Here is a 17785-nt window from a genome sequence, read left to right on the forward strand (position 1 = left end):
ATCTGCTCCTGCGAGCTATCAGCTATGAGGACAATCTATCACTTCTCATCACCCTCTTCACCACAGCGTCGGTGGTTCAATACGCGGTGTCATAGCGAACCCAACATGCCCAGTAAGACCATCGTGCTGATATGTCCCACTTCCCGGTAATTCCGGTGTCTGGGACCCAAAATGACAGGTATCTCTGGTGATGCCAAAGACTGTCATCACTCTCATCTCGTGATGCCCGTTTCATTTTTGCATCTATTCATCTACACTAAAGCTGCTAATCCGTGGTTTACAGAATATACTTGCCTGTGTGAATACAAGAATGCATATACCATGCAAGAAGTTCGACCTTGACGGGCCAACCCCTCGATTCAGACTTTGAGAATTCCTGTCAAAATGAAGATTGACTTCAATCGGTCCCGACTCAAGTGCCCGAGAGGCCACCGCGGACTGCGGGAGGCTTCTCTAGCCCCTCGATCACTTCTTTGAGCAGTTACCGCCGTCCATCCAAAACGGAAAAAGCGCCGCATGTTGAACACCACCGTTCGAAAGCTTCCACGGCTTGGGCACGAATGGAAGTACAAACCTGCCACTAACCTGTGTTCATCTGATCTTCTTCTTTTTCTTCCTCTTCCTCCTCCTCCCTCTTCTTCTTGTTTCTTTTCTACTTTATATTTCATTGAATTTTCTCTTGAAAACTTGTGGCAGCCAGGGGGTCGATTCATACATGAGCTGGCGGAAAATATGACTAGCGCATCGGTGCATCCTATGTCTGCGGCTGCGATTTCGCCGGGTCGGCAGGCTTTAGCGGCTTCAACGGCGGCGCCAAATTTTGCTGAGGAGGGGAAGGGGCAAGGGCTGCCGAAGGGGGAAAAACTGGAGCGGCGCGACCAGTTCCTGATGGGGAAGCGCCAGCGCTGGCAGAGCCGTTCACCTGATGGCGCGGCGGTACAGGCGGCGAATGCTTGGTTGGCGATAGCCCTGCGCGGGAAGGAGGTAAGGGTGATGACCGGTCGATGACTCCATTCCGGGCGTGGGGATCGGATTGCACAGGGGTCAGTTGTGGCAATGGCGTGCTCACTATTCTGGCGCCTGCGGCAGGAGAGCTCTTTGTTCCTAGAGGCGACGACGGCCGTTGCGGTTGCTTTGAGGGCGAGGCCCAACGACCGTTTCCGGCAGGAGGCGGCAACACAGGCAATAAGCCCTCGTCTTTAAGGTGCGACTCTTCGCGGCCAACAGCAGAAGATGGGGCAGAAGGATGAAATATGCTGTCATATGCTCTCAACTTGCCGGGCGATTGGTTAGGAGGAGACAGGGTGGGATGCGGCGATGAAAATGGGTTCAACTCCCGGCGCCCTGGCGAATGCCCAATAGACCCCGTCGCACTGACTGGTCTTGCCGTACCCTCCTTCTCACCTGGAAGATCGGTAGGTTCGGTCCTTGCCTCTTGTTGCCCCGATGGGCCATTCTGAGACCCAGAGCGCGGGTTCTCCTCGCTAATACGATCGGTAGACGATCTAGACATTGCCTGAGCCCCGAGCTCGACAACAAGCTGTGACCGGCCAGCTTGAGAATAGGAGATGCCACTCACAACCTGCTGAGGAGGAGGGGACGATGAAGCATGGCGGTTGACCTTCAGCTTGATAACCCGGGGTTGTTGAGATTTCTCTGCCTCGCTTCGGCGACAAGAGCTGCAGATGAAATGGAAATCTTCTTGCTCAGCATCCTTTTCGGCAATATCAAGGCATTTGCTGTGCTGCCAGACATTGCACCTCTCGCAGGCAACGCTATGTGTCCCATCATCGACCTGCCCATAGACGCCGCAGATGCAGTCAAATATCCAGTCGTCTTCCTCGTCTTGCAGCTCCTGTAGAGCTCTCCTGTTCTTTTCAATCGCTGCCTGTCGGTGCCGCTCCGACATGCGACCGGGTCCTGAGCCGACGGATTTGCTGTCCTCGGACAGTTGCGCCAGCTCTTCTTCGGCCTGAAGACGGCGAATCTCTCGCTCCTTCAGTCGTTGTTCTCTTGACATGAGTCGATTCTCTCTCTCCCTCTCCATCTTGGCTTGCCGTTGCTCTTTTTTTCGCCTGGCAGCCTCCTCTTCTTGCCGCTTGCGTTCCTCTTCCCGAGCCTGTTCTTCCGCCTTCTGTTGCTCTAGCTTTCCAGCAATACGGCTGGATCGTTTTGCGTGCGCCATCTTCTCCAGTGCCTGCAGTTCTTTCTCTCGTTGCAGCTGTTTGCGCTTTTTGGACTCCTCTTGTTTTTCAAGGATAGGGACGAGATGATCCTGGATTTGTTCGCGCAGAATCTTCTCATTCGGGTCCTTCGATTTCTGGATAGTGGCTAGAAATTGGCGAACCTCATCTAGGGATACGGCGAGGCATTCCCATTTCATTCCGCCAAGACTGTCATCTTCACGCTCGTCCGGTTGCCCTGTCACAGAGTCCTCGTCGCCAGCATCGCCACCCTCACTGACCGCTTCCGAGACGCGACGTCTTTTGCTGCTTCGAGAAACCGCCTTGGCCTTCTTGGTATTCTTCTTGGGTTTGGGAGCGGGGGCCGGGGCCTCGGTCAATCGATAGATGCGGTTATCGTCTAATACGAAGTACGTACGATCTTTGCTGTCCCATCCGTAAGGCTCAATTCGCTATATATCTCTCATTAGCACCAAAGCGCCCATTAAACATGGAGATATACTTGCGCACCCAATTTGTCTGGTCCATGTCCTTCTGCTCTTCTGTCCTCTCGCGAAGGCGCTCGGGGGTACACATGACAAGTTGACTCATTTGCTGGAGTACACGGATCTAACAAGGACCGAATGTTAGTGTCATCTTGAACTGAACGGCAAGACGAATGGCGTTTGTCGTGAGGCTGTTGTTGGACCGGGTCGCACCTTTGTAAAGACGTCAAAGTCGGCGAACTTGGAAGGCAGATCCTCGGTTCCGAATGGATTCTTCTCGGGGGCTTTGGCAAGGAACTGTCTTCGGGTATACTCTTCGAACACATCGTGGCTAATGTTTGTAAGCAAACGAGGTGGGACAGATGTGAGGGGGCATGGGGATCCCGTCGACGTACGTAAGGCCTCGATGGGACGAGAGAAACTTGAGAATACCGAGGCCAATGTCCTGAAGGACCATTGAGCCTGGCTTTAGACATTCGGCCTCGAGGTCCTGGCGCAATGGACATGTCAGCTCGGAACAAGCGTGAGTCTGTTGGATCTCCCGACATACCTCGATGTCAAGACTGTCGTCCAACTTAAGCGCCTTTCCGAACAAGAGGATGAACTGGAAAAGGTTGGCAAACTGCCACATATTCCTTATGCGATGGAGTACGGATGGCTCCTTGGGAGGTTGCGCATTGTTGCTGGTGTCGCCCTCTTGGAGGGCCCGCTTGCGCGATGTCGGCATCGTGACGATAGGTATCAACTATGAGTCAATGGGTACGGCAATTCTTTTGGTTTCGTGGTCGAGGAGACGAAAGCGAGGTGTGGTCTCGATGACCAAGCAAAGGCCGACTCGGAGGTTAACAGTCAGTAACAGAGCCGGAAGAGCCGCCGCTAGAAAGGAATCTGAAGCCCGAGCAATCGGAATTTGAACGTTCGGTTGACTTGAATGATGACGAATCGGTCGCCTGGACGAAAAAACAGCCGGGGACTCTTGTGGCGGTGGACTTGGTTATGGGTGCCTCTAAGCAACGGTTGACGAAGTCCCGATTGCCGTCGCGGCGCGTCTACCTTACTGCGTAAGTGGAATGTGAATTGGAAGTGCTGCTCTGGGTAGTACTGGGGCTACGCGGGACCGGGAACTAGGTAGGTAGGGGCGCGCTTGACGTGCAGTACGTTAGGTAGTGTACGTCAAAAAGGTTCCAGAGACGCGCCGCTAGGTAGTGGTACGTACGTAGTGTAGCGTAGGTACTGCATTGTACCTCAGTATCGTTTGAGGCAGTTTCTGAACGAATTGGATTCCACCCCTCTGGCGAGGACCTACGGGACCGGCATTTGACAAGTGGGTCATAAGCTCCGCGGCAGGCACGGACAGGTGGAGTGAGGCGCCAGCGGGCCGCTTCCACCTGCTTATGTCATCAAAGATCTCACAGGGATGCCACTGATACGTTCGTGTTTCACTTTCGGCGGGTGGGGTCCTATACGCTTGTGTACGCGTATTGTAAATTACCTTGGCCGTACTGGGCTGCACCTGTGCTGTAACCGCGCAGTAGTGCACGAGCGCAGGTAGGATGGATTGAGCAGGAACGCCAGGAACAGGAAACGTCAAAGTGGAATTGAGTCCAGACAGCCTAGCGAAAAGCGGAGACTGCCCTGAGACTGCGGCTGGAAGGTGGCCCGCCCGACCCCAGGCAGCGCCGACTGGCATCCCCGGGTCGAGAACGCTTTGAAGCTGAACATTGGACTTCTAGAATGAATGGACATCTTTCCCTTCCCTTGACATCTAATCCTCAACCAGGCGGACCTCGTCAGGACATCATCCCCGCAAACAGCCGCAAAACAGAACCACGGACCCTATCGTCGCAAGCATTGCTTTGACCTTGTTTTCGCCCATACCTTTTTATTCAGTTCCGTTCTCTTCAACAATCGAGATCCACGTTCAACAACCGGGACATACAAGCCACCTTGGTTGCAGATAAATACAGAGAAGAAAAGAAAGAGCGCCGCGCTCCCCGTCCATCTGTCGTCCTACTCGCTCGTTACCTTACCTTATATTTGCCGGTCTACACCTCCGCTTCCCTGCGAATCCTGCGATTCCGATCACCACATCCAGCTGGTCCCCCCTGACTGCGCCCCTCGTTGCCCTGCTTGCCGCGATATCCAATTCATGGAGCCCAGCGCATATCTCCTTGACCTACGCCTCAACTAGCCTATGACCGACCGACCGATCGATCGACCGAGAAATCGAGGAATTCCACCGAGCCGTCGAGCAATTCACAAGACAATCCGTACCATCAAGCCGATTCTTCGAGACATACGGCGGTTGTCGGGAGACTGTAGCATTACTACGTTTGACATCACTCCAGCTCGTGCGTCTTACCATTGCCACATAGCTGTCAGCTTCGTCCGACTTCGAGCGCGCAGATCCATGGCTGTGACGCTAGCTCAAGGTCCCTTGGTGCCCATATAATGCTGGCTTGCAAATCCTGACATTATATGTTCCAAGTGCTGTGGCACGTTGCGCTGAGCCTTAAACTAGTGTTGCTTGCCTCGGAGACTGCCCAGAAACAACACAAAAACTGTTGATCAGTCAAAATGAGCGATCATCCAGCACCTTCGCCCCGACGGGCCTCGGTATCCTCTCCTTCCCACCAGCAGTCCATTCCATTGTGCGATCTACGACCGGTTTCGGAGGAGCAAGAGGGCGGCGGTGGGAGGACTAGCGTAACCAATAATAACGTCCGCGACTCGGGAGCCGGACTTCACATGGCCTCGCCTTCGGCTGCTCCCATGTCCGCCAACCTTCCCGGCTTCTCGACGTACTGGGAACATCCATTTCCGCCCGGCCACGACGACCGAAGCGCCGCTGATTCGCTCAAGGACCACATGGCGCTTCAGTTCGCCTTGCCTCCGAATATTCCTGGCCATGGTCATGAACCGCTCTCTTCAGCTTCCTATATGCCTGCCGCCAATGACCCCTACAGTGTGCCGCACCCCTATTACGAGGAGCGTACTGATACGGACTCTGTGGAGTCGGATAGAGTCCCTCTGAAGCCCGCAGCCCAGCCCATCGGTCGATTGGACGCGCCAGAAGGAGAGGCTGTACCAAGAGATAGTTTCCAGACCGTCTCTGATCTTGGCAGTGGCTCCTCGCGACCCCGCAACACCATGCTTGGTTTTGATCTGGAAAACAACTTTACCGCGGACCGTTACCGGAGTTATGGAGATAGTCTGGTTCCTAGTGATGGACGCCGCTCTCGGTCGCTATCAACGAGTGGCGCTTTGTCAAGGGCAGGTTCCATTATGAGGGCCATGTCTCAGCGTGTTGTCATGATCAGTGGAGAGGGTGATTTGATTGACCAGCAAACGCAACGAGACCGCTCACGCTCGCCCAGCATGGAACGCCCGCGGACGGGCCACGCATCGGGCCCCATGCTGGTTGACACCTCCTATCCGTCACAAATCGAAGAAAACCCCACGGAAAAGCGACCTGAATCGCATCATGTCTTTCCACAGCAGCACCCGGCCTTCAGGCCCCGGTCACGCAATCCTAGGAACAATCCGCTCAAGGGCAAGTCGTTGGGGATATTTTCCCCTGACAATCCACTGCGCTTGTGGCTTTGCGATTTGTTGGTCAACCCATGGGCTGAGCCACTCATTCTCATCTTAATCGTTCTTCAAGCCGTCCTACTAGCTGTTGAGGCTGCGCCAGATGTGTTGGCTGATGGAAACGGTCGGCCTGAGCGTTGGGGTAGCACCAGGATAGACTGGGCCATATTTGTCCTGTTTGTCATCTTTACTATCGAACTCATAGCAAGAATCATTGTGTCTGGCTTCATCATCAACGCCCCCGAATACGAAGAAGCCAAGAACAAACGGCGCTTCCGTGAAAGGCTGGCCGAACAGTATCGGGTTATATTCCGACCTCAGCGTCAGAGATCGGTTCGTCAAACCCGGCAAGAGCCCTTCGAGCCTGCTCCGTTCACGAGATCCTTTACCATGGCCCACAGTCAAATTCAAACGCTCGAGGATCAACAGCGACGTCACCTGGCTCGCCGCGCCTTTCTCCGCCATGGCTTTAATAGGTTAGACTTCGTAGCCGTTGTCTCCTTCTGGATATCCTTCGTCTTAGGCGTCACTGGTCTTGAGAGCAAGCACCATATGTACGTCTTCCGCATGCTAAGCTGCTTGCGCATCATTCGATTGCTCGCCCTTACAAAGGGAAATTTGATCATCTTACGAAGTCTGAAGAAGGCCGCGCCGTTGCTCGTCCGAGTTTCCTTCTTGATGGGTTTCTTCTGGCTTCTCTTTGCCATCATTGGCGTGCAGAGCTTTAAGTCAAGTCTGAGTCGTCAATGTCTTTGGATAGATCCCGATGATCCCACCAACTTCCAAGCAGCTTATACGCCGGATATGACCTTTTGTGGAGGGCATATTGACAACGTGACGGGTGAAACCATGCCCTGGGTTTATAGCCACGAAAAGGAATCTCTAATTGATTTGAAGAACGGAACTTCGCGTGCCAAGGGCTTCATCTGCCCGAGAGGCTCAATATGCATCCGGCAAGAAAATCCGTTTAATGGAACGGTCAATTTCGACGATATCGGCCATTCTTTGGAGCTCGTGTTTGTCATCATGAGCGCCAACACCTGGTCGGACTTGATGTATCACACCATCCGCTCAGATTTCCTCCCGTCGGCCCTCTTCTATGGTGCTGGCATTCTTATAATGTTGCTCTGGATGACCAACTTGTTGATTGCCGTCATCACGTCGTCGTTTCAGGTCATCCGAGAAGAGTCCAAGGCTAGCGCTTTTACTGCGGATGAACCTCCTGGCATGACTTCATCTCGAGTTGATGATACCATGCGTAGGCCGACATTGCTGCAAAGAATATATAACAGGACAAAACCTTTGTGGATCTTGATCATCGCTTTTGGACTTTTGGCCCAGTCTCTCCGCAGCGCCAGGATGAAGTCAGACCGAGAGCGTTTCGTCAATATAGCAGAGCCTGTGGTCACTCTTCTGCTCGATGTCGAAATCATCATCCGCTTGGCTGCAGACATTCGAGGTTTCCACCGTAGGAAACGGAACCTTGTCGACTTGGGGCTTGCTGTAGCCACCTCGATCATCCTCGTCCCTCCTATACGGAATTCTGGCCAAGTTTACAATTGGCTTACCGCGTTCCAAATCCTGCGAGTTTACCGTTTAGTCATGGTTATTCCCATGACAAGGAAATTAATCCGGCTTGTGCTCGGAAACGTCACTGGTATCGGTAATCTAATGTCGTTTGTCTTCCTCATCACTTTCCTGATGGCCATCTTCGCAGCGCAATTATTCCGTGGCGAACTACCGAGAGAAGATGATGGTGGAGAGGAAATTAGAATCCCGTTCAACACCATTTATAATTCCTTTCTGGGGATGTATCAAGTTATGTCGACTGAGAACTGGACCGACATCCTCTACAGCGTCACTGCCAGCACTCACCACCTGCACACTGCTTGGATTGGCGCCATTTTTCTCGTCGGCTGGTTCATTCTCGCTTATTTTATCTTGATCAACATGTTCATTGCCGTCATCCAAGAAAATTTTGATGTTGGAGAGGATGTCAAGCGTCTTGAACAGGTTAAGGCATTCCTCCAGCGCAAGGAACTAGGACATTCTTCTTCGAGCAACCTGGCATTATCCAAAGTTTTCAATTTTGGCCGGTCAAGAAAACAGAGGGATCCGCTCGACTATGGCCCTGCTATGATGGAGATGCTTCTGAAAGAGGCCGTGGTACACGACTTCCTTGACGACGATATGGACCCTCTTCAGCAAAGCTCTCCCGATGGTCAGCCAACTTCCCATCTGAATAGTAGTGCAGCCATGCAACATGACGGTGTCACTCCCGGGGTACTCTCCTCTTTTTGGGGAAAACTCGTGTCAGTGTTTACTAGCCGTGAACCCAACCCTTTCTATTCGAACGTCAATTTGCATGGGCTGGGTGAGAATCTCGATCCACGAACTATGGCCGCCCAGGCGATGAATGCCACAAGACGCCGCCAGAGGCAACAGAGAGAGTATCTGATGCGCCACCCCAACTACAACAATTCCCTGTTCATTTTCAAACCCAGAAATCCCATACGACGTCTTTGTCAAAGTCTGGTCGGCCCTGGTCGGGGAACTGAGCGCTTCGAGGGGGCGGGGCCCAATAAATATGCATGGTACACCTTCTCGACTCTGATTTATGCAGCCATCGTGATCATGGTGGTGCTGGCTTGCATTACCACACCCTTGTACCAAAAGGAATACTTCGAAAAGTATGGCGAGAATGCGTTTGACTGGTTCCGTTGGGTAGACACGGGGTTTGCCATTGTCTTCACCCTTGAAGCTCTCATCAAGGTTATAGCAGACGGCTTTCTTTGGACACCAAATGCATACTTCCGCAGCACCTGGGGTGTGATTGATGCCATTGTGCTCATAACTCTTTGGATCAACGTCATCACTCTATTCACCCGAAACGGAGCCGTGTCTAGAGCTGTGGGTGCCTTCAAAGCATTAAGGGCCCTGCGTCTGCTCAACATCAGCGAAAGTGCGATGGACACTTTCCACTCGCTCCTCATCGTGGGCGGGTGGAAGATCTTGAGCGCTGCTTTCGTTTCTATATCCCTCCTTATTCCCTTTGCTATTTATGGGGTCAACCTTTTCCACGGTAAACTGCTTGCATGCAACGACAGCTCGGAGGGAATAGTCAGCCTGGATGACTGCTTTGGTGAATGGAACAGCACCCCTTACAACAACGATTGGCCCGTTCTTGCTCCGAGATCAGTAGCGAACCCATACTTCAGCTTTGACGATTTTGGCTCGTCTCTCTTCATTCTTTTCCAGATTGTGAGCCAAGAGGGCTGGGTTGACGTGTCTTTTGCTCTTCAAGCCATTACCGGTAGGGGTTTGCAGCCGCAGTCGGGGGCTCCCTACAGGGGCCAAGGAAACGCGTTGTTCTTGGTCGTCTTCAACCTATTGGCGACAGTCTTTGTGTTGACGCTCTTTATCTCTGTGTTCATGAGAAACTATACTGAACAAACAGGTGTTGCTTTCCTGACTGCCGAGCAAAGATCCTGGCTCGAGCTGCGGAAGCTTCTCCGCCAAATCTCGCCGTCCAAAAGCTCATATGACGAGAGTAAGAACAAGTGGAAGATATGGTGCCATAAACGTGCCATTGAGAAGCGAGGGAAATGGTATATGGCCATCACCAGCGTTCTGGTCTTGCATCTTATCCTCCTTCTCTCCGAATTCTACAGCGAGCCAGATTGGTGGACAAACACCAGGGACGCTTTGTTCTTACTCTTCACACTCATCTACATCGCCAACATCGTGATTCGGATTGTGGGGCTTGGCTGGAGCCGCTTTCGCAAGAGTTCTTGGGACATGTTCTCCCTCATCACTGTTACTGGTGCATTCGCCACGACGATCCTTTTCATGACGAACACGAAGCTGGACACGTACATTCAATTACACAAGTTCTTTCTGGTGGCGATCGTCCTAATGCTCATTCCCCGCAATGATGCGCTTGATCAACTGTTCAAGACAGCTGCCGCCAGTCTGACAACTATCGGAAGCCTGTTGGCCACATGGCTCGTTTTCTTCCTGGTGTTTGCGATTGCACTTACACAGACATTCAGTCTCACCCGTTTCGGAGATAGCACTGATTACTATGTCAATCTCCGTACGGTGCCGAATGCCCTGATCCTACTCTTCCGGTTCAGTTGCGGAGAGGGCTGGAATCAGGTTATGGAAGACTTTGCTAAGATCAAACCGCCGCTTTGTGTGGAGAGCACCAATTTCTCTGACAGCGATTGCGGCAGCACCGCATGGGCGCGTGCTCTTTTCATCGCGTGGAACATCATCAGCATGTACATTTTTGTTAACTTGTTTGTTTCGCTGATTTACGAAAGTTTTTCGTACGTATACCAGCGGACAAGCGGACTTGCCATGGTGGATCGGGACGAGATCCGGCGCTTCAAGGAAGCATGGCGCAGTGTTGACCCTTCAGGGACTGGATTTATCAGCAAGGAGGCTTTCCCGCGCCTCTTGGGTGAACTGTCGGGCGTGTTCGAGATGCGCATTTATGAAAGCCATGATTCGGTGCGCCAGATCCTCGAAGATGTTCGTGGTGAAGATACGTCAAGCATCAGACATGCCTCGATCATTAGTACCACGCAGTTTCAAACTAGCTTGGATCTCAAAAAGTTGAACGAACGGATATCACAAATTGATGTCGCTAAGGTGCGCGAACGCAGACGGCGGTTCAACATCTTCTTTGAGGAGGTGATGGTATCTGCGGATCCAGAAAGAGGCATTTCCTTTACCACTGTTCTTATGATTCTGGCACATTACAAGATTATCAACGACAGCAAGAGCTTACGGTGCGTACTGAAACCCATAAGCCGAGCAAAGACGCAACTGATTGCTGACATTATCTCACAGTCTCGAGGAATTCCTTCGTCGCCGCTCACGTCTTCAACGCGTTGAGGAGGAAATACACCGTCGCGTCGTCCTCGGGTTCTTCGACATGATTTACTACTCTCGCAAGTTTCAGCGCCACATGGAGCTCAAGCGGTCTGCTCGGCTCACGGCGATTCCACAGCTGGGCGTACCTGAAATCTACGTGGACAACGATCATGAAAATCAAACAGACAATGAACAGCAAAACAAAGACAGCAACAGCAAAAACAGTGCAAGAGCTAGCGGAAGCGGCAGCAGTACTGCTGCTGGTACGAATTTTTTCGAATCCACACCCACGAATCCGTTCGGCTCTGGTTCCAGTACAGTCAATCTCGGCGGTGGCGCATCCTTCCTATCAGCAGACGATGCTCGCGCAGCTCATCACCGCAGCTGGTCTGGGGCGAGCGCCGACCTTTCGTCGTTTGATACTTCATACGGCCATCCACTCGCCGGCCCTCGCATGAACAAGTCGTCCAACTCTGCGTCGCATCGCAACACGCATGCCTACAGCTTCGAATTGCACGATTCCTCAGGAATTGGAGGAGGAAACGCCCCTTCGCCCGGTGGCTGGGGCGGCGGGTCAGGGACGATGGATAGCATGGGATTGGGTGGCGGAAGTGCTCTGGATGATAATAATGGCGGAAGAAGCCCCGGCGGCGAGGGTGCCAAGCGCGGAAGCTCCGTCAGTCCCTCGAAACTCAGCTCGATGCTGGATGATTCCGTGTGGGTGGCCAGTATCAGGAGGAGCGCGACGATGAGACGGAGCCAGAATGATACGGATTGGGGAGGAGGGTCAAGAACTTCCGGGGGAGGATACTCGGGGGCTTACTAAATCAATTGGAGATGCGACGATGACGAGAACTTATGGCGAAATAATCTTGTACTATAATCATTTCATTTGTGCATACATATTGCGTTTTTGGTGTACAAGCTGAGGCGTCATGTTGGTGTTTCCTCATTCAGTGCAGCTGTTGTGGTTCTTCGCTTGGTCAATCCCACCAGATTCGCCATCGAACCGTGATGATTAAAGGACTGGATACAGAAAGATCCATTTATGTCTCTTTTGCCATTGACGACTTTGTCTCGTCTGCCTCTGTTTGTGATCTGGACTTGGAGGAGACAAGGGAAAGAGTAATATGGAATATTCGACATGGATGGGGAGGGAGCTAAGGAGTCATTGGTACCTAGTCAGAGAAACGATGTCCAGTAATGCGAAGAATGATCCTTGAGGCTGCTTAAGCTGTCATGTTATGCAGTAATGCAGGCACACGAGGAGGTGGCTTAGGTTTTGCCTAGGAATCATGTCCGGCAGTGATGGTTACTATTCCACCGGCAACTCATCATATAGCGACAACCAACTGAGGGCAAAAGGGCGTGGATGGGTAACATTGACAGAGGCGAGGATAAGGTTTGTGATGTTCCTTGTGAAACACATGCAACTAGGTGTCGCTTTTTCCAATACCCCTGAAACCGCTCCAACGTGCGTCCTCCCCCTGGATGTGTGGGGGATACTAACAACATCCAGTGCATTTCTCTCATTAATCTGTTAATGTATGTCATGTCATGTCTACACTAAAGTCCCCCTTGGCGATTTGAATCCACCATCCCATCGAGCCTGTGCTGGTTTCAAAAGGGCCCGCTTAACCAGGGCAAAAGGCGAAGATTCGGAACTTGTTTCACCACTTGGATGGTCTGGCCAGACTTCCATTGCATGATGGCACCTGTCCTTTTCAAGGCTATCCCCGTCCTCGTCCTTGTCCACGGTCTTCCCCATATCTATGCATGGCTCCCCACAGGCACTGAATCGCAATAAGCAAGAGAGCTGAAAAACCCCAATGATGATCAACGATTCGCAAATCTAAGAGAACCGATTGTTGGTATCATGGCTTAGGTTGGTGATTTGTGCTCTCGTAGTGAGTCGAGTCTGGGCTGTTGGCTTGGTTGACAGTTGGCGTCTCCTTGCATCACAATCACCTTTTTTCCCGGAACCGTCGGTCCTGTTTCATGAGATGGAATGCATGACCGATTTAACCTTTCCATTATCCCCTTGCGACTTACTTAGGTAGTCCCTCGGGTGGACGACAGTCAGGCAGGGTAGTAGTGGTTTCCATTTTCCCTTGGCATTCCCGGACCCTTTCTCTCTTTCTGCCACTCATCTCTGTGCAATGTTTCAACGGGGGGAGCAATTGCACGTCGACGACACCGGACCACCCTCACCCCCCCCCCACCCCCCTTGGGAGCGACTTCCCGGCTCCAGGTGACGGATCGAAAGTCTAGGTACCCTTGCACTTCCATCAAGACGGTCATCAATGCTGATGTCTACTTAAAGAGACTTTCGCCCACTTCTCTGCTCCAAGTCCGGCTTTTGCCCTTTTACTTCGTCAGCTCAAGCTCGCCGTCCAGTTCTCAACCTTCCCGTCTCCCGTACATTGACTTAAAAAAAGAACGAACCAAGAGCCGGCTTCTTGTTCTTTCGTAACTGTCTCTGTCACATTACTCTCTTTTTATTATTATTTGGGTTTCAAATCTATCTGCGGCCCAGCCCAGTATAACAAGCCAGTCATTTTCAGCAGCAAGAAACCCAGCTTCATAAGACTTCCGAACACTTGAGAGAGACGATTTTGCTCAGTCTCGTCACACCTATCGCTCGCTCTACACATCACCGTCAGTAGACGCTGCCACTCACCGTACCCACCGGGGTTACTCCACACTCTTTGACGACAACGACAGCAACAACCTGAACCAAAAAAAAACATCCGCACATTTCAGTCAACCACTCATAATGCACAACTCACGCTTCCACTCCCTTGCCGCTCGTCTGACCCCCCACGGTCTCCGTACCTCGTTGCGCAGCCGCCGGTCCCGCTCATCGTCGTCCTCGTCCCGGACTAGCAGCTCAGACGGCGAGGTGGAAAGACTCGTATCGCCAACCAGCTCGACGGCCAGCCGCAGCACGCTCAACCGCGCCGGCAGCAACATGAGCTCTTTGTTCGGCATTCGATTGGTGCCTTCAGAACCCGAGGACGAGGAAGAAAAGGCCGGCCCCAAGGAGCTCACAAATGTCTTGGAGCCAAGACCGACGGACGATATGTACTTTTGCAGTCTGGAGGAGAAGATGCAGATGCCGTCCTTTTGAGAAGGGCGGTGAAGCAGGCATGCATCAACCTACTACTGGGACATAGGCGGCCAAGAAAGGAACGATGTGACGTTAATGGGGAAAAAAGAAAGAAAGAAAGAACCCCGACCCTCGCGAGCTCTGGCAGACAGAAGGAAGGAAAATGAGGACATGTCAAATTGGGGGAGTATTGGGAATAAGGATGGGAAAGGAAAATAGGTATTGGGAACTTGACGTCGGCGGCTGATGTCCGACTGACTGGACAGGGATACTGACCCGGCGTTGAGGTTATATATTCTTGTTGGGGCTTTGTTTCTTGTCTCTCGCTGCAAATATTGAAAATGGCCTGGAATCAGCAGGCTTCTTTATTGTCGGAACTAGGGGCGTATTTTTTTTTTCCGAGCGGCGTCTTATCTTTACGGATTTTGGACTCCTCTACTTTTTGTTTCTTTTTATTTGGTCCTTTTTTTGGTGACGATATTTTTGATGAGTTGACGTGGTTTGGTAGACTACGTATGATAGTCATGCTGTCAAATAATTCTGACAACTTACAATAACTTGTCTCGAATGAAAGTCGACACATAAATCACCCCCCAAAAAATGCCTCATTGCCATGCTGAGAACCTTTGTACTGCTTCTGCCAACTCACTACAGGGTGCTTGTTTTATGCTTGGGATGTCTCAGGCTGTTTCAGATATCTTGTCCTGACTCTTGATGGACAGAAGTGGTATTGATAACCGGGATTGTGTTCCCGTGGGTCCGTCGACTGTGGGGCAGCGGGGCTGATCTACCGGTATGGGGCCCGATGTGGGTCTCGGATCGTAGTACCGATGTCCGGCTTGCTAGACCCATTCTTCGGTCCCGATCTCTGCTTCGTGCTCCGGTATCTCTTGGCTTGCCCGGGAAAGTACGGAGCAGCAAGAATTGGAAGGGTCGGTATGTCTCCATTGCACGATCACGATGAGCCACATGATAGGCATCCGCAGTCAACACGCATGCGGGTTTGCTGACTACTGGGGTGCTACTTTGCAAGCTAGCAATTTCCCCCAGATACATGTGGCCGTCTTGGATTCGCTACAGAGTTGCCCAGCCTTGGGGGGCCAGCGACGGGAAGGCGGTGACGCGAAAGGCCCGGCCCGTGATTACTTACACCTCACAGTCCATCAAAGCTGTTCTTACAACTTTGCAACTTCCTGAGCGCCTTTGCCGCCTCTGTGTGGTCCGCCTCCCGCTTGTTGCTGGGGGTGCTTTCAATACTGTAGCCCAGTTCACACCGTAATAAGCCGAGTGGTCACTTTGTTTGGTAGCATGTCGGTCGGGCACCAAGCTCAACATGGTTCGTGTCATTCCACTTTTTGGTCCTTACTCGGACGTTTTACTCACCAGCGCAACATACCTACCTACCCACCCACACCCTCCTCGGCATCAGGTGAACCTGTGTTCCAGCATGTCAACTTGTCAAGGCTAATAAGAGCGTCGTACACTGGTCCAGACGTTCCCATGTGGGGGCACGAGTGGTTACAGGTGCCCCCATGTCGCCTTGTTATTTAAAGAGAGACGCGTGTCAGCACGAAGCAAGCCGCATGCCCCATGGGATGTAGACATCATGTCCGGAAAGCTTCTGTGCAGCTTCACCTTCCGCCTCAAGCTCTTTTCCCGCCTGCCTTCCATTTGACTTCCGTCTTCCGTCGCACGGAGCTTGCTGGGAGACAGCTGCCACCAGTCGAACGTTTCGTCTGACGCTCCATGACGTCGGGTCGCCCGGCCTAACGAAAGAGTGAGTGATCGGGAACAAAGTCGTCGACAGTTGCACTTGCACTTTTGTGGTCACCGCTTCATCCGGAGGCTTCCACTCTCACTCTCTCTCCATCATCCACCCACCAAGCCTCTCGGCTGAAGGAAGGAACATAGCTTCAAGTCCTGTGCTTCAGAGCTCTGGTCCTCTACGCACAAGGAGCGCTGGTCGCACACCGGGCGTTGGTCACTTCTCTTCACGGCATAAACCTTACTGCATCACAAGGCAGCTGGAGACGTACGGTTACGCTAGGCACATAGCTGTGCTTGCTGAGCCACGCCTGCCGCCAGGAGCCTGGATACGACGATACGCAGAACCAAACAGTCCCTCATTCAGATTAGGTACCTCTAGACAGTCACGCAGCAAGCAAACACCGGGACGACAGCAGCTCCAAAGTAGAGGTGCCGGCACCTTTCAGCACGTCTTCAGCACCCTTTCAAGCCTTTGAGTAATGCAATATACCCCTTCTTGCAGCCAGCAGAATCAAGGATAACACCTCGGCGGACATCATTCGGTCACATCGGCCCACCAACACCATCTTCTCAGCAGAACGTATTCACGAGATCCTTAGATTTGTCTAGGATCGCATTCATCCATCTTCAAGCAAACATGGCGCTCCCCTTCACCACCTCCCAAGACCCCGACAGCATCAATGGCAGACTTAGGCGCCTCATGTCCCGGAAAAGGGTCCGAAGCAAGAAGGAAGACAAGAGAAGGGCAGTAGAGTCGCCGGTACCAACTACCCCCATCGTGGCTCTCGCCAAAAGATATGATCCCTGCTCTTTCCGGACCCGACTCGCCGACTCAGGACTCGCTCCCGAGCTTGGTCAATTTATGGCCAACCATCTGGTAGCAACAACAACAACAACAACAACAACCCCCAAGGCATCCAACGGATGTGTGGCGGTTGAGCGATCCCTGGGAAGGCCTGGCGAAGTACCGCCCACACCCCTCCGCGCTACTATGAGAGTCAGTTCGCGGACGCTACGGTCCCGCAAGCGAAGCCGACAAGAAGACGATGACGGGTACACACCGTCCGCGTCTACCAAGATCATCACGGTACCCAGCAGCATCTTGATAGTTCCCTCAGACGAAGATGGCAGCGACAGTTTGGCGCCAACACCCCTCTCCCCTGGCTTTGACTTGGTCGACATTGCCTTTTCGACCGTGGAAGAGTTCGAGGACACGGAAATGGTTTCTTGGAACGATCGGCGACGGGATAGCGGGCCCATCAACTTCGACGCCAACATGTCGACAATGCGCATGCCCTTTTCCTATCAGCACCCACGAGGGACAAGGAGAAGTGTGGTAGACATGGTGGTGACCACCGACTCAGCAGGATTCGCGTCAGATGAGTGGTCTGTCATTGCAGACGCATCCATGATCCCAACCTTCGGACCGAGCGATGTCATGAAGCAACCGATTCATCAGGCCATCGTTAGGAGTTTTGTCTCTAGGTGCAGGGCAGCCAAGCGGAGAATGATGACTTCTCGACGGCACGTATCATGTCGACACAGCTCGACGGACATGACTGCTGGCCAGCGTGCCTCGATTGGTGCGGTACACTGATGATGGGAAGGGGGGGTGTGGGGGTCCCCCAGGGTGATGAAATGAGCTCTGGGACGGTGGCATGTGTGGATTGTAAAGATGCAAATGCTGCGGCGGCCAATTGATGAAAAACACCAGGTGTGGGTCAAGATAATGGCCTCGAGGGAGATGTACCACTTTTCTCTTTTNTTTT

General features: G+C 52.5%; 5 protein-coding genes across 5 annotated transcripts; 3 read left to right on the plus strand and 2 right to left on the minus strand.

Annotated features, from left to right (window-relative positions):
• Positions 1-754: 754 nt before the first annotated feature.
• NEUTE1DRAFT_133425 (uncharacterized protein) lies at positions 755-3395 on the minus strand (the record flags this gene model as incomplete). The annotated part of the gene is made up of 5 exons (XM_009858213.1): positions 755-2635; positions 2694-2792; positions 2882-2999; positions 3064-3158; positions 3219-3395. The coding sequence occupies 5 exons, from the start codon at positions 3393-3395 to the stop codon at positions 755-757; spliced, it is 2370 nt and encodes a 789-aa protein (XP_009856515.1).
• A 1850-nt stretch (positions 3396-5245) lies between these two features.
• On the plus strand, positions 5246-12143 carry NEUTE1DRAFT_126315 (uncharacterized protein; the record flags this gene model as incomplete). Its single annotated transcript, XM_009858214.1, has 3 exons — positions 5246-6592; positions 6902-11055; positions 11117-12143. The coding sequence occupies 3 exons, from the start codon at positions 5246-5248 to the stop codon at positions 11964-11966; spliced, it is 6351 nt and encodes a 2116-aa protein (XP_009856516.1).
• A 1736-nt stretch (positions 12144-13879) lies between these two features.
• Positions 13880-14643, plus strand: NEUTE1DRAFT_118981 (uncharacterized protein; the record flags this gene model as incomplete). The annotated part of the gene is made up of 1 exon (XM_009858215.1): positions 13880-14643. One exon carries the CDS (start codon positions 13917-13919, stop codon positions 14268-14270), a length of 354 nt encoding a protein of 117 aa, XP_009856517.1.
• A 759-nt stretch (positions 14644-15402) lies between these two features.
• Positions 15403-15751, minus strand: NEUTE1DRAFT_105848 (uncharacterized protein; the record flags this gene model as incomplete). The annotated part of the gene is made up of 2 exons (XM_009858216.1): positions 15403-15487; positions 15654-15751. 2 exons carry the CDS (start codon positions 15749-15751, stop codon positions 15403-15405), a joined length of 183 nt encoding a protein of 60 aa, XP_009856518.1.
• Positions 15752-16653: 902 nt separating this feature from the next.
• Positions 16654-17613, plus strand: NEUTE1DRAFT_55675 (uncharacterized protein; the record flags this gene model as incomplete). The annotated part of the gene is made up of 1 exon (XM_009858217.1): positions 16654-17613. One exon carries the CDS (start codon positions 16654-16656, stop codon positions 17611-17613), a length of 960 nt encoding a protein of 319 aa, XP_009856519.1.
• Between the last annotated feature and the right edge of the window lie 172 nt (positions 17614-17785).

Source organism: Neurospora tetrasperma, assembly GCF_000213175.1.
Source record: "Neurospora tetrasperma FGSC 2508 unplaced genomic scaffold NEUTE1scaffold_81, whole genome shotgun sequence".
NCBI classification, from domain to species: domain Eukaryota; kingdom Fungi; phylum Ascomycota; class Sordariomycetes; order Sordariales; family Sordariaceae; genus Neurospora; species Neurospora tetrasperma.